The 16,477-nt window shown below is 31.7% G+C and overlaps 1 protein-coding gene across 3 annotated transcripts; it reads right to left on the reverse strand.

Annotated features, from left to right (window-relative positions):
- Positions 1-888: 888 nt before the first annotated feature.
- On the reverse strand, positions 889-15,455 carry LOC110034438 (uncharacterized protein At3g03773). Of its 3 annotated transcripts, none has more exons than XM_020738709.1 (7): positions 15,349-15,455; positions 15,018-15,201; positions 11,388-11,547; positions 5,552-5,592; positions 5,427-5,460; positions 4,333-4,411; positions 889-1,053 (listed from the first exon to the last, which is right to left on the reverse strand). In XM_020738709.1, the coding sequence occupies exons 1-6, from the start codon at positions 15,351-15,353 to the stop codon at positions 4,377-4,379; spliced, it is 459 nt and encodes a 152-aa protein (XP_020594368.1). In that variant the 5' UTR covers positions 15,354-15,455; the 3' UTR covers positions 889-1,053; positions 4,333-4,376. The 3 variants fall into 3 exon arrangements, with proteins under 3 accessions (XP_020594368.1, XP_020594374.1, XP_020594360.1); XM_020738715.1 differs by lacking the exon at positions 889-1,053 and adding an exon at positions 2,908-3,055; XM_020738701.1 differs by lacking the exon at positions 889-1,053 and having other exon boundaries at positions 4,209-4,411.
- Positions 15,456-16,477: the final 1,022 nt, after the last annotated feature.

Below are 16,477 nucleotides of genomic sequence, written 5' to 3' on the forward strand. Positions count from 1 at the left end.
TATATATGTATATATATATATATATATATATGTATATGTACATATTAGAGAACAGAGCGAGGTCACCATAATTTTGAAAAAAATAAAGCTGAAATCTGCATTTTTCCACCACTTTTAGCTAGGTGGGTGATAATTTTCTAGCAGTAGTATGAATTAAAAAAAAAATTGTAATTGTCACGATAATTTTTTTAGCATCAGATTATTATTCATCAGTTTGACAACTGCTTTTTAATAAGTTGTAGCTGTCCCAAACATACCCCATTGTAATTTTATTTTTATATCACATATCAACTAAACAATTATAACAAGTCATACTACAACTCCATAAAATTAAAATAGAGCACATAGAGTCCTAAAAACTATAATAAATTATAGAAGCCTTTGATGTAATCAGGTAGCGGACCCAGATAGACGGGATGTAATTAGGGACACCAAACCATCAAAGTTCGTAGGAAGAGTTGTAATGTTTCAATAAATGGTACATAATTTGTTTTGAATCGGGCTATGATGAAATAAAATTATTACATAGGGATGTAATATTTTTCCTTAGACCTTTGGGAACATTGGTTTATCTAAATCAATATTAAAGGTAGCTCTCAATAGGAATTTTAATAAACTACAATCTAGCTACAATTGAAAGAGTTCTTTGTTTCCAGTCTTAAAGATAGACATTAAATTTTATGGCAATCAATAGCATTCATTTTATTACCATCAATGGCTACTCCCAAGTAATCTCAAGGCAGTGGTTTATGCCAAAAGTCATCAATGGCATATATTTGTTGTTGAGAATTTTAGGGCAAAGAAAACACAAGAATCGACCCAATCCAGAAAGAAATACAAAGATTTAACGAGGTTCAGTAATTTGTCTACGTCTTCAAGAGCAGAGCGGTGACTTTTTTTTTAATTCGGGAAAATGAGTACAATATGCTCTTAGGGTTACAATACATCATATATATACCGTACTGTGGGTCGTTGCCCCCACACCCTCAACCCATATAACGAAACTCCCGTTCCGCTCCAGCATTTGTTCCTTATCTGGTATATGTGCCGTACCTAAAATTTGTTTTATTATTATTATTGTTATTGTAAAGTTAATTAACAAAGTATAAGAAAAATACAACAAAATCCCTAATGTGCTTAACCATTTGAATACCACTTCCTTAAGGTTAATTATGCCAGAAGGGATTTTCGAGCTTTAAACCCTCATAATTGAAATTTAATTCAATGTAACCATCAATAAAAAAGTCTCGAATTATTTAATTTACGAACATTTAGCATTTAGTGGTGAAAAAAAAAAAACTTGAAAAGAAAACAAGCGGGCGAAGTTATTTTTAAGAATTCATGATTTCGAACAACAATTTGTGAATTAACTTTCCTCACTCTTAAAAATAAATCAGGGAACAATTTATATCTAAAATAATATATTTATAAGCTAATGAAATTATATTTATTATCTAAAGTAAATTAAAAGATAAAATTTTTTTTAACATTATTAAATAATAATTATTATTATTAATTTATTTATAAATTTAATATATTTTGATTAATTGCATTGTCAAGAGAGTTAAATAATAACAATTAAATCTTATATTTTTAAGAGAATTTGATAAAAAAAATAAACTCATTTATTGCATTTATCATAGAATTAAAATAAAGTTGCAAAATATTTAAAATTAGTATTGTAATTAATAAATTAATTACGTTTAAAATTTACTTACCATTCTCATTTATAATTAAAATCAGAATATTTATAATTTACATCAAATACTAAATATAATATTTTTACTTTATAAACATGCCATTTTATTAGGAATATTAATTTTTTTTAAATCATTCATTTTCAAAAGATTAAATATAATAAATTATAAAATAAATGATTTTAATACAACCATACAATTTTTTTTTTTTAGTTAAAAAAAAACAATATAGTTTTAGAGGGTGATTTAGTTTTTTATTTATTAATTAATGATTATTATTTTGAATTAAATAATTAAAGCGATATTCTTTATTGTGACGTTTTGATGTTACATATACCAAATTATTCATAGCTTTTTTTTGTATTTTTATTTATTTATTTTTATTTTTTTTTATAAAGTTAAGCTACAAATGGGAAGGAATACCATTCAAAATGGAATGAAAAAGTGCTCAATTTCATATTTTGTAAAGAGCTCAATTTTAGATATGTCAGCACTTCCTTCTTCTCCATCTTCGCTCGAGTTTAATTCTACGAGTTCAAGCCGGCTCAGCATGAAAGAGAAAGAATAGTATTAATTTTAGTTAATAATATAATCAAATGAGTAATAGAATAAATATTTATGAATTAATTAATAAAAAAACATTTGATAAAAAATAAAAAATTTAAATTTTTAAAATACTTTTTAATAATATAAAGAAAAAATATTGAATTTTAGTATGTTTTAAGTATATTTTTTTATTAATTATTTTCTAAACAAGCGAATTAGGGAGCTAACAAGTCGAGTCATGAATAGCTACAGCTTGACTTGTTAGCTCATTGAGCTCAGTTCATTAGCCACTTATCGAGCCGAGCCCGAGTTGACTTGACTTGCACACTGGCTCACGAGTTGACTTGACTTGCACACCTAGCTTAAGCTCAACTGTTGGATAAGCCCACATACTTTGACATTTCACTTGTGTTAAACTCGTTCTCGGTATTTGAGTGATTGATATACATCTCGATGATCTAATGCAGAATTGCGACTTATTATTTTCATAACATGTTTTTAAGCATGTTATTCATCTCTTGTAGTTGTATCTAAAGTGATTATGAAATACCAACTTTGTAATGATGCTATACTATAATAGTGTTTTTTTTTTAATGATGAAAACGTACTAAACCTACATAGTAAGTAGAATTCAATGGACAAAGTTTGTCGTAAGCGGCAGTGACCATAGTTGGTCGGCGGTGGTGGTCGAAGTTGGTCGGAGGAGGCGATGGTGACAGTCAGAGGCGGCGGCGGTGACGGTCAGAGGCAACAATGACCAAATTTAGCCGAAGGTAGTGGACAGACAAATGGTAGTTGAGGGTGATTGGCACCTGTAGAAGTAGTTATTCATTGGATTGTCGTTGTAAAATCCTGACCTGTAACTTCCTCTTCTGCAAACTCTAATATCCTCTTCCCTATGGACTAGGTCCCGTCTCATGAAGGGGTTATAACTCTTTTTATACAACTCATGTTACAAATAAGAAACAAATTCAAACTACTTTTAATCGAACGGCCTACAGAGAACTCCTTGATTATACAAAATTCAACGGACATTTTAGTACTTTCATGATATCTAAATTGAGCAGTCTAATGAAGGGGTTATGACTCTTTTTATACAACTCATGTTACAAATAAGGAACAAATTCAAACTACTTTTAAGTGGACGGCCTACAGAGAACTCCTTGATCACACAGAATTCAATGGACATTTTAGTACTTTCATGATATCTAAATTGAGCGATTTTGAGCTCTTAGATTTTCCTTATCGAAACGCTCGTTTTTACTATAAATTTGTCAGATTTTGAATCTATTTGACCTTCAAATTATGTCCAAAATATTTCTAAAGATAATTTAACAACTTTATATGCACTTGATTTGACTCGAATTTGATTGATTTTAATATCATTGGATTCGTCTAGTCGAACTGATCAGCTTGACGGAGGGTTCTAAAATCAATAGTAATGGAGAGTTTTATGAAATCAATATTGCATGCCTTTTAATTGAAATTTGAAAATTTATTGCTAAAAAAACCGCCAGAAGATTTGCAACGACTCACTTTTTAAATTAAAATAACAAAAAAAAAAAATCATTTTTTCAAATAAATTAACATACATATCAAACAATTCTTATATATTTAAAAATCTAGCACCCAAAATTTGATATTTATATTTATAATATTTTAATCTTATAAATTTATGCAACAAAGTATATATCTCATAAAAAATTAATAAGAGTGATATTTTTAACTTGATATTAAAGATTTAAATTTTTAGGTTTTAGATACATAAATATATAAAAACTATAATAGTATAAAATTTCATTAGGCTTTGTTTTAGTTGATTTATGAATTACATTTATCATTCACGTATAAATATTAAGTAGCATGCAATTCAAGGACCTAAATGGGGCATTTACATACGTACCTCTCCTTATGAATTTATATCAACATTAGGTGTTAATTATGTAAATATATAGGAATTTTACGGTATGTATGTAAATTTCCCTTAAATTAATCATAGAGAAAATTTAAATAGAAATTTGCAATCAAACAGTTAATATTGTCCCTTGGTCAACAAAAATTGTTAAGAGAATTCATTAGATATATTTACCACAAAAGAGTGCCAAATTAGCAGCACCAACTATTGAGATTTATCTATTTCCCCCTGGCCTTTTCCAAGTCTGGTAGATCTGCAAACAGAAAATTTCATTCAGAAAGGAGAACAAAACAAGTCTTTATTACTCATATCTAATATCATGATACTAGTAAAATAGCAACAAAAATCAAAATCAAAATCATCATTTGATCATTTTAGATAAGGGGGCTCACATACATACCTCAATTTTTTAATATATTTACAACTAGAAAACACCTGCATTTTTTCGCTTAGATAAGGATCTGTTTGGGGCCGCGGTGCGGTGGCATTTTCAAAATGCATCGCAATTTGTCTGTTTGGATAGACAACATTTTGACAGTTTTTTTTCAAAAAATTGTATTTTCAGACAGCTGAAATCAGCGTTTTCACACCGAACCTGACTAGGCGTTGTGACAGTTTTCTAGCTACGGTCTACCCTTTTCAAAAAATATATATATATAATAGTCACCACAGTTTTTTCAACAGTAGATTATTTTTCAGCAACTTCACAATTGTTTTTTAATAAGCTGCATCTGCCTCAAACAGACCATAAATCAAACAAAACATATGTATGAAAAAATAAATTTCATTTTTAAAAAGATAACATCAGCATCACTTTTGATGGAATTTAAAAAATTGGGGCAATTACATACATAACCACAAAAAAATTGCTATTTACAAATCTATCACCCACTCATCGATTTTTCACTCACTCAAATATCAAAATTAATGATAAAACCCCCAACCCATATATATATATATATATATATATATATATATATATATATATATATTATCAAATACTCAATTCGATCGTGGCATGTGTAAACACATCATTTCGATAGTTCAAAATTTTCACACGTGCTCTAGGTTTTTATAAATAGCGATGTTTCGGCTGCTATGCATTTAATTATCCCTTATTTGAGTATTTTATATAAACAAATATCAAACTTTAGTATTAGATATGAAATTTCATAAAAATTCTAGTGCACATATGTATACATCCCCCATATTATGGAACAAAACAAGAAAGTAAAAGATCTTAATTTGATTTGGTTTGGTTTACTTACAGAGTAATCCATTTTCGTCATCGCTTTCGTCTCCCTAATTAAAAGTCAAGTTAAATTGCATAAATGATTAAAAGATTAGTACAATATAAGATTAAAAAAAGATGAAATTGGAGGAATAATCACACCTCATCCCCATGATCGTCTTCGTCGGAAGCAGGCCAATCAGCTGTTGGAGGGGAAAAGAACAAAGGAGTCAGCCATGGAATCAGCAAGGAGTAAAATGGAATATTAGGAGACAGATAGCGAAGTTGTTTTGAATAATGTTGCAGCCATCATGTCAGACTAAACAATGGACGAGTAGAATGTCAAAGAGATTCAGACTTTTACAATTAGTAGACTTAAATAATGTGATATTTAGTTTAATATAATATTATGTGCCGCTAGGTGTCACTTTGACGGAATGTTGATGGCAGAAACTAAAAAATGGATTAAAATCTGCATGAAACTTAGCTGAAGGTTCAAGACAATATAATATTAGCTCAACTTCACGCCATCATATGGCATAGAAACATTAGGAGTTTTGATTTGGGTTAACGGATCGAGTTCATGTCTGGACCGGATTTTGACCTGAACTGAATCCACATGACCCAAATCGGACCTGTTTATTTAAACAGGTCAAAAAGTTTGACTCGAACACTCATAACATAGAGCAGAATAATTATCTGAGTCAAATTCGGGTTGGTGGGTCAATTTTGATTCAATGTCAAGTTGGTGCATCAATTTCAAGTTGACGGATCAAGCCAAGCTTGCCCAGATTAAATAGATCAGGATTCTTGAACCGAACTAAACCTAAAAGTGAATCTGATAAACTCGAACCTGAAATTTGCTTGCCAGATTTAGGTTAGATTGAGGTTTCAATTTTTGCACCCCTAAGAAAGACCGAATGACAGGTGGCAAAAAGCAAATGCCCAGTTTAATGTTTTATCAACAAAAACTGCTATTATTAGGGTTGTAAAAGAACCAAGCCGAGTGGAACAAGAGCTTGTTCAAGTTCGAGCTCATTTACTGAAAACTTATTCAAAAGCTTGATTCGAGCTTCCGGAATACAGTTCAAGCTCGGCTCCACTTTGAGTCACGCTTCTGGGATACTATTCAAGCTAGATTCATTTAAATTTATTATTATTCAAGCTCGATTTGAACTAGGAACGAGTTTGATTTTATCAACCTTAATCTGATTTATATATTTTCCTAATTGTTATTGTGATGTTGTTCTTCCTTCATCCAGGTATATTAGAATAATGGGACATTTACATACATAGCACTCAAAATATTGCTATTTACAAATCCAGCACACACATTCATCATTTTTTCAAATTCTCAATCAAATATCAAAATTCATGATAAAACACCAACCCATAGTTTTCATTTTTGTCAAGTTCTCAATGGTTTGATTGTGCCATGTGTAAATAAATCAATTCAGTAGTTCAAAAATATTAAATGGATGCTGGATTTCGTAAATAGCAATGTTTCAGGTGCTATGTAATTATTCCAAGAATTTATCCCCAAGAAAATCCCCACTTGCCATGAAAAACCTTGTTGCTAACTATACTCTCCATCAAGACGTAGCATTTTTCTATAGTCGAAATGGTAGATCAAAACACATTGAAAATTTATGAAAAATTTTCAAATCCATGTTAGAAACACTAACCATTCATTTTCAAGTGTTTTTAGCCCAGTTTAGTGCACCTTCCAAGGCCAAATTCTTCTTTTTGAACTATTAGCTAGAGAAATTTCCCTCATGAATTATTTTTTTGTTTAAATCTCAAAAAATGTATAAAAAATTTCAATAAACATGAAACGCTCTAGAATACCTCTAATTAGAGAGAAAATTTTCAAGAGTTTCCTCCACAAAAAAAAACTCCTCACATTGAAATCCTAAAATCATAACAAGAGTTTCTTAAATTTTCTTGGTATGTTGGTCCTATCATGCTCCTAACCCAAAATCCACATGGGGTAAGAGTCAAGCCGACTCGTGAGCTGGCTCGAGCTCCGCTCGATAAGTGATTCGTAAGCAAAGCTTGATAAGCTAACAAGCCAAGCTCAAGCTAGCCCCGACTCGACTCGTCAGCTCATAAGTCGGATCGTTTAAAAAAATATTAATATAAAATATACTCAAAAGATATTAAATTTTAAGACTTTATCTTTAAGGTGTTAAAAATGTTTGCATAATAATATTTTTAGTGTATATTAGGTTATGTCTTATTATTTATCTCTTAATTATTCATTTCATTTGTCATCTTACTATAAAGCTAGCTTAAATTAATATCATTTTTTCTCTTTTATAACAAACAAGCTGGCTCGTGAGTCGGCTCGAACTCGTAAACTTAATCTCAATCTTGAACTCAAACTAAATAAAATTAATCAAACTCAAGCTCGAGTGTAGCTCGAGCTAGACAACTCGTTTACACCCCTTGATATGATATCAACTCCACCACGACCATAATGCTCATCCTAGCCCTGTTAGGAAGACCTCAAAAACCTAATTGAAGCCCATACTGCCACACTAGTCTTGCCATTAGAAGATCACATGCAATACTTAATTAAAAGAGTCCTTGAGACTAAAACTCAACATCTCCTAAAATTAAGGGTTTGTTTGTGGCAGTTTTCTAATTGTTATGCTTTTAAACTATAGAAACCCATTTTTTACTACTTTCTTCTTGTGGCTTTTCAAAAACTTTGTGATAGAAAGCTTCATTTGATAACTACAGTTGTTAAAATATGACATTAATGAAAAAAGTTGTCATCTAACTTTTTCATGATATATATTTATAGTAACTTTCAAAAATATTACTTTCCACCCATAGAACGAGCACATCTAGAAAAAAATATAGTCACCCCAAATAAACCCTAAACTAAGGAGTTTACTTAGTGGAAGGGCTTCAATAAATGCCCCAATAACGAAAACCTTGCTTACAACTAAATTAGAAAGTTGTTCTCTTGAGATAGAGATTAGGCTTTTTGCCTCAACAATCATACAAATGGGATTGAATAGAGAAGTTTTCTATAAGTTGTGGCTTGGGCTGATGCCTTAAAGAACATCTTCATATGGGTCCTAATCAAAAAGTTTGCTCAAAATTATGTCTTGTGCTGATGCTTTAGTGCCAACATTACTTCGATTGAATTAAAGAGTTCACTTAGGGTAATGGCTTGGACTTGTGTCTCGACAACCATAAACCCATATGGGAATGAATTAAAAAATCACTTAGGTTTTAAATAGGTTTTAATTCCTCAACAAACATTCACATGAGACTGAATTGAGTTCTCTTGAGGCTATGCGCCAGGATCGTGCTAGGGGGTGTAAATTTAGGTTAATAGATTGAATTCAAGTCTACTTAAATTTGACCCGATCAGAATATGCAGGACTTGAACTCAACTAGTTTATTAACGGGTCAAAAAATCTAATAGAAAATCAACCTACATTCAACAGTAACACAAACCCTACATGCATAACTTATTTAATATTAGGCATAACAGCCATTCAAGACAAATTCAAGTCAAATACAGGTTAATTTCTAGCTATGGGGTCAATTTTGACTGATATGTCGGTCAAATCCAACACAAAAAATTAAATGAGTCAAAATTATCAACCTGAACCTAACCTAATTAACCAAGTTAACCCAAACTCAAACTTATTCAATTTTCACACCCATAGATTATGCCTCAGCAATCACAATCTTGCCTTTGGGTAAATTAATTTGTTTGCACAAGGCTATAGCTTGAGCTTATGCGCCAAGATAAAGCCTAAACTATGCCTAGAGCTATACCCAAAACTTATGCCTCAAAAAGACCTCATTACAAATGATTTATAGTATTCACTGGAAACAAAAGCCTTGTTTTATGAATTGACAATCACAGCCCATACATTATTGAATTTAGAAGTTAGCTTGCAACTATGATTTGAGCTAACACTTGATGACCATAATCTCCCTAAAAATAAATTAAGGAGTTCAAAGATGTATCCTAAGGTTATAGTATGAGTGAATGCCTCAACAATAACATACTCTCCCACGTTTGGGATTATCCTTTAGGGTGTTTCTTAAAATGATGAAGTGAATATTATTGAGAGTGTAGCAAGTTACCACTGAAGTTAGAGGGATCTTGAAAGCCTAATCCTTTCTTATCTTCCTTTCAGGATTTGGCATCTTTCCAGGTTTTCTTGATGGAGTGATTTAACTCAGTATATTAAGATATTAATTTTTTTATCAAGTTTTCATGTGTATAGAAAATTTAACATAAGTTTATGCTTCAATTAAGGCCGGCGCCAAAGTTGCATGATATTAAAGAGATGAAGATATTGAAGATGTCCATATAAAGTGTCATACTTAAGGAGCGAACAACAAAAATGTATGCAGTGGTGCAAGCAACAAAGCCTGACAAGAAGCGAATAAGAGAATTCTATGAAGTGGTGCAAGCAAGAGATTATGTTGCACGAGGAATGAGATAAAGTTGCATGCAGAGATCCTGGTGACAACGTTGTTTAAAGAGTAGATCAAGAATCCATATGAATTAATCTACCGGTAATGCAAGCTTAAAGAGGAGTTAATATATGCAGCCTTACAACTACATTCCCAAATAGGCAACGAACCAAGACCTCTATATTATACTAGAGCCAACTAAATCATCACCTCAGGAAACCCTCGAGCTTAAATGAATATAACCTGAAATCACTTTGGTGGAGTCTCTTTGGGAATCAGAGTGCGACAAAAAATTCCTTTTTGTTGCCACCTTGGGAGGAATTTATGATACTTAGATGAAAAGCATTTTGCTACCCTGACGAGGAATGTGAAAAATAGCTAAGTGATGTCATCTCAGAGATTCGGTTAGGGCCAAAATGCCCCTGAATTAAGGGTTTTGTCCTTGGATTGATTGAAGGGCAGAGAGCCTAGTCAGAGCAATGAGGATGGATTGATGTAGACCCTACGCACCAAAATTAGTTTTATGGAGATCTGAATTTGATGACTGAATCTACAACAATGACTTAGAGATTGGTGCCGATGGTGATTTGAATTAAATGTCAAGATATAAAATTACAAAACTGGTTTTGATTAGATATACTTCATCAAGTTCAATAGGACAGGCGCAAACCTTAAAGCAGCCTATTGATATAAAAGCTAGAGGATCATCATCACGCTTAAACTTATTGCAAGATCATTGAAGCATAAAAGATGACTTTGATCAAACAATTATAATTAGATAAGAGAGAGTTTCAAAAACATATCAACTATTGTACGAATTAATAGCATAAAATCATAAAGGTGCTTCCATTTGCAGTACTATAAAAGTTAAAGACAAGAAACTCTGGAGAAAAGAAGAGTGATTTGTTGTCTTTACAATGAATATAAGGGGAGCTATAAATAGGAAATGAAAAACTAAATGGAAAAGGAAGGAAGGCAGAAAAATGAGTAAAATGCAACGCTATATTTATCGTATTATAATGTAACAAAAAGGAGTAAAGGGTGGAAACTTCAAAAATTTTAGTCCATGTGGCATTGCAAATCCAAGTGCTCAGCTTTTTGCATGCAACATCAGGTAAGGTAAAAGGGGTTCAGGCCATTTGATTGCAGCAGTTATTCAATAGTAAATATCCAGCTTAGCAGACAACTTACAAACACCAGCACTATTTTGAGTTGTAAAGACAATACTAGATCATGCAATATTTTGAGTCGGTAAGAGACGTTGCCCTTAAAAAGAAATTGGGTTCATAAGCTAACTCTAAATATGCAGTTTAGAGATTCTGATTAATGGTGTCCTAAGAAAGAAAATGAACTTTTCTCAATAAGATTACAACATTTTTTACTAAAAAAATATTTAAAACGTTGATCAGATTAGGTTTCCCATAAAAAACATTTTCCCAATTGTTCTAGTCCATTTCATGATGATCACAATTCACACTTGATACTGCACCATCATCAACTTAAGAGAACAGCAATTTAATTGTCCATTAAGGTAAAATGCGCTTACATTGTTCAGATTCTTCATCCTCATCACACCATTTATTCCAATCAACCTTGATATATGGAGCAGGTTTCTCCTCCGATTTCAGTAGTCGCTTCCACCAACCTCTCTTCTCCTTATGGATGGAACAGATAATGTTGCGCAATCCAATATGGACTTTTCCTTTCTGAAAAATTTTATATAAAAAAAGTGAACATATGACCATGGGATGTGCAGCTAACAAATTTAAGAAAAATGATGATGGTTAAAGTTCTGGTAATTAAAACTAAATGCAGAAGTTCATTTAAAGATCATTTGCTTGTTTGTAGGAAAAGAGTACCTCTAATTTAAGATATGGAAAACAATATAAAGTAGAAATATAGAAAAAATATAGGGAGGATAAAAAATATTCGCAGCTTGACACTCGCCAAAAATTCAACTGAAACCACAATAGATTAATATGTTCAAGTTGATTCACAATTCAATGCATATGAAACGAAGACAATGCTGGATTGAATTTGAGTCAGTGATCTGTAGCCAGCTGCTCAATGTCATTGCACAAGCATACAATGAGAGGCTAAGAAGATAGGAATTATTTTCAGAGGATCATAATTACTAGTGAATCAAATCCCAGTTACCAGAGAATCTTCTTATGTAAATAGATGTTCCCTTACTGTTTTGGCTTCAAACTGTTGTTCAAAGCAATTCCTCACTTCTAAATTCAGATTTTTTCCTCTGGGTCAGTAATTGCCGTGCTATAATCCACCCCTTGTACAGTTGGACAGGAATTATTTTCAGAGGGTCCTAATTACTTGTGAATCAAATCACAGTTACCAGTGAATCTTCTTAATGTAAATAGACGTTCCCTCATTGTTTCGGCTTCTAAATGTTGTTCAAAGCAATTCCTCACTTCTAAATTCCGATTTTTCTCCTCAAGGTCAGCAATTGCAATGCTATAGTCCCACTTCTTTTACAATTGGATAGCTTTGAAATTAATGGAAAATAGCAAAAATCAGCAAAAGGGTAGTGGCAACAGCAGAGAAACAAGCGTTGGTAGCAACACAGAGCAGCTATAGAGGCTTGAAAGGCAGGGCCTTTTGGCTACAAGAGTAGGAAACACAAGCTTGAGGTTATGGATGGGCGAGAAATTCTGGTTGGCTGGGGATTATAAGAAAAAGGGAAAAAGTTGGAAGAGATCCAAATTGATTTCATTGCAGGAAACCAAACCCTTCGTATGCAATTAAAGAATAAATAAATTATTATTTACTTCCTGAACGAATTCCACTAAATAAAAAAATCCTTTCTACAAATAAAAAATTAAATAAATCAAGATTTAAAAGATAATTACAATAGAATTTTATCCTAACACAGAATTTTAATTAAAAAAAATCAAAATAACTTACAAATTTAGGTTCATCGTTAACTTGTTATAATATGAATTTGTTTATGCAACACAAGGACCCATTAGACCCATTACAAGGAGTCAAAGCAAGAAGAAAAGTTGACCATTTGCAGTGCATGAGGAAAACATTTGCTTAGATTTTTTTTACCTAGAATTTATACGTTTTTAATATATTATAACTTTTAAATCGCAGGACTGTGTATCTGTATTTTAGTTTCATGAAATCTTACAAAAATATATATATATAATTTCATTTGAGTTAAATTTTTAAATTTATGAGATGACAATTATGAAATTATGAGGGAAATAATTAATTGCATAATTATCAATTTAACTTTTAAGCTGTTAAGGCTGGCCAAAAAGGGAAAAATCTCCCTCCTCAATTCCACTTAAAGAGAGCCACCTCACTCTTTTCCTCCTTTTATTTTATTCATTTTTTGCATTAGAGATTATAAGGGGATTATATACTTGATAATTTGTTGGATGAATATATATTATTGTTGGTTGAATTCACAATTTTGAGTTTTTCCCATGGTGCGGAGGCTTGGTGGTCATCCAAGGATACTTTGTGACCATCCTTAACCTACCTTTTTGGTGAGTGGAAGTTTTATCCCTTTTATTTGCAAAATTTTCTAATTTATTTCTGTTGGAATCTTGTGGTACCTCTTCTCCATCTTTTCATAAATTTTTAAAAAATTTTCCATACAAAACAATAGTAAAAAAAACTTATTGTATGGCTTTAGGCCCATATCTTTTTGTTTTATTTATGAATGTTCGTACTGGACATTTACATGAGGATGTACCATGGGGTATTCTTTTCGTTGATGATATCTTTCCTTTGGATAAGACTAGAGGGTGTGTTCAAAAAATATTTGAATTATGGAGGGCAACTTTTGAGTCTAAACACATTTTTTAGTAGGTCTAAAACTGAATGCATGGAATGTAATTTTAGTAGTAGTAGATCTAGTGGTTGGGTTGTAACTATGAGTGTTCAAGTTATGAAAAGGCGAGAATATTTTTATGAGGATGCTATTCAAGTTGGATGGTTGAAGTGAACGAATGCATCGGGCCTATTGTGCAATAGAAAGTTACCGCTTAAAATAAAATTTAATAAGATAGTGGTGAGACCTGCAATGTTCTATGGCACAAAATGTTAGCATGTAAAAGAGAAGCATAAAACTAAGTTAAGTGTTGTTGAGATGAGAATGCTTATGTGGATGAGTGACTTCCGTGGATGAGTGACTATACACTTGGAAACAAAATGTGAATGACTATATCCGTGAAAGAGTTGGTGTATGTCCAGTGACAGACAAGATTAGAGAGAGTCATCTTAGATGGTTTGGTCACATTAAACGTTGACCGTTTTATGATCTGGTTAGGTGAGTAGCTGTTTTAGATTTGACTTATGTTAAGAACGGTAGAGGTAGACCTAAAAAGACCTAAGCATGCTGTATAAAAAATTATCTTTAATTCCTTAAAATTAAATGAAAATATAAAACTCAATGGGACACGATGGAGAAAAATGATTCATGTAGTCGACCTCACTTAATGGGATAAAGGCTTCTTCTTGTTGTTGTTATATATTCTTGCTCATAGTAAAACCTAGATGCAGGGGTAGAGTCAGCAAACCTCCTATAAAAAATAGAACATCAAAGAGTGTACATAAATGTCTAATTGATCTTAAAAACTTATACAAAATCATACTCCAAACACAAAATAAGCGACTATCAGTAACACACCTTGGTTTGTCAACTAAGTATTACCCAATATGAACTGTTTATGAAAACCATTATAAATATTAGGACATTCATTTGTTTGGTATGCTTAGACCAAATCATTTAGGTAAAATGAAAACCATTATACATGAAACCTATCGATTTAACTACGAAAGCAAAGTGCTGGTTGAAACTCTCAATCTGTTGTATCAACAATTCCCATCCCACCTGGGAGTAACATTTTCTGTTTTCTAATTAGATTGACAACAGCATTTTCACCAGCGGCAGTACTAACACTTAAAGAAAAAGGTGTTGAAATAAAAAAATCAAAGGGTGACAATTACGTAAGTTTAAAACTTACCTCTCCTCAAACTTTTTAAACCTATTATATATATAATCATCAAATTCAAAATATAATTAAAAAATAACTATTACTAAGTTTTGGGATGGCAAAATTTTTATTGTGTTATATGATGCTACCAAAGATCATACCATCCAAAGTATAAGCAAACAAAGGAAAAAAGGCTAGAAACTGATCACCTCAGGAAGAATCGAGTCATAGAGCTCCAAGTTAAAGCAATAGGACTCTCCATGAGTTCCAATCGCTGAGAAACTAAAGAAACCCTCCGGCTCACTCTTAGCACAGACATCTTTGGCATCCGGCAGAGATATCGTCAGATAAACCCTATCCGATCGCTGCGCCCACAAAACTTCTGGCTGCCGACTAAGGAAAAAACAAAGATAATAAAATCAATTGGCAAATTACAAACACTAGATATTCTTCAAGGTGAATGTACCATTGCAGCCATTAATGGAATCGAAAAGAAGACAATTCACGGCAGCTTACAAAGGAAGGTGGAAGCGTGTTTACCTCATCAGGAAGAGAAAATCCTATCGAAAATGGTGACGGAGAAACCCTAGAAAGCAGACTTGCAGCGCAAGAGAGTGAAGCCAGAACGGGAAGATATAAATGGCCGTTTGATTGGGCTTAAATTAGGATAAGACTGTTATTTTGGTTATTATAAATAATTGCACAATAAATTTAGTTATTATAAGGATATTTACATCCATACCACTTAATTCTAATATATTTACACATTTAGCCCCATAACTTCATTTTTTATATATTTCAATATTTCATATCGTACATAGTCATGAAAATGTATTGTTATGTAATATGAATGATTTTGATGGTATAGACGTAAAAGGAAAAGTTAAGATGTTATATATATATATATATATATAGAAATTTAAATAATTTGTGAAATTACTTTAAGAATGTCTTAATTAAATAAAAGTATTCGTTGAATGAGAATTCTAAAAAGATTATAAAAATTAAAAGGATAATTCATTATTACAATATTGTAATAATTGTGTCGGCTAGGTCAAGCCGACAATATTTAAATGTTGGTGTCTGATGTTTGTTTGATTTATTCCAACGTTAAGTTGGAATTTGGTAATTTTATTTTCATCTAATTTACATTAAAATATTTTGAAGCAAATAATTTACGTCAGATTTGTCTATAAATAACATGTCTCTAAATTTTCGTCTATCGAATGATGAATATTAGCGTTAGATTACCGTCTAATTTGCATCAAAAAGTATCATAGAACGACGAAATATTATTGTCGATGTAGTATTGGATTTTTAGTATGAAAACACACACAGATGTTGCGCAAACCTGTAACGCTGAATAAAATCAGAATATCAATTACAATTTTACAACCTGCACATACCGCATTAATCCAAATTTCTAAATAATATCATTAATAAAAGAAATATAATGTCACAAATTGACTCAAATAAGAATAGTGAAGTTAATCCAAAAATTTTCACAATGAATGTTTAATATAATGCTTACAAATAAAATAAAATATTAAAAAACTTACTCGTCGTCTCCATCCTCCTCCTCCTCCTGCATGAATGTCATCGGCTGCTTGTCCAAGCTGTCTGAGGTCTCCGTCATGCGCGCTATAGTGTCATTGGCTCTATGTTGGTC

This window comes from Phalaenopsis equestris, unplaced genomic scaffold, assembly GCF_001263595.1.
Source record: "Phalaenopsis equestris unplaced genomic scaffold, ASM126359v1 Scaffold000002, whole genome shotgun sequence".
NCBI lineage: Eukaryota > Viridiplantae > Streptophyta > Magnoliopsida > Asparagales > Orchidaceae > Phalaenopsis > Phalaenopsis equestris.

What these genes read in the sequence shown, in the direction of transcription:
- LOC110034438 (XM_020738709.1), bottom strand. An exon ending in ATGACTCGATTCTTCCTGAG is followed by an intron (nt 11,548 to 15,017) that starts GTGATCAGTTTC and finishes AAAATTTTTCAG; the next exon opens with AAAGGAAAAGTCCATATTGG. An exon ending in AAGACGATCATGGGGATGAG is followed by an intron (nt 5,461 to 5,551) that starts GTGTGATTATTC and finishes ACTTTTAATTAG; the next exon opens with GGAGACGAAAGCGATGACGA.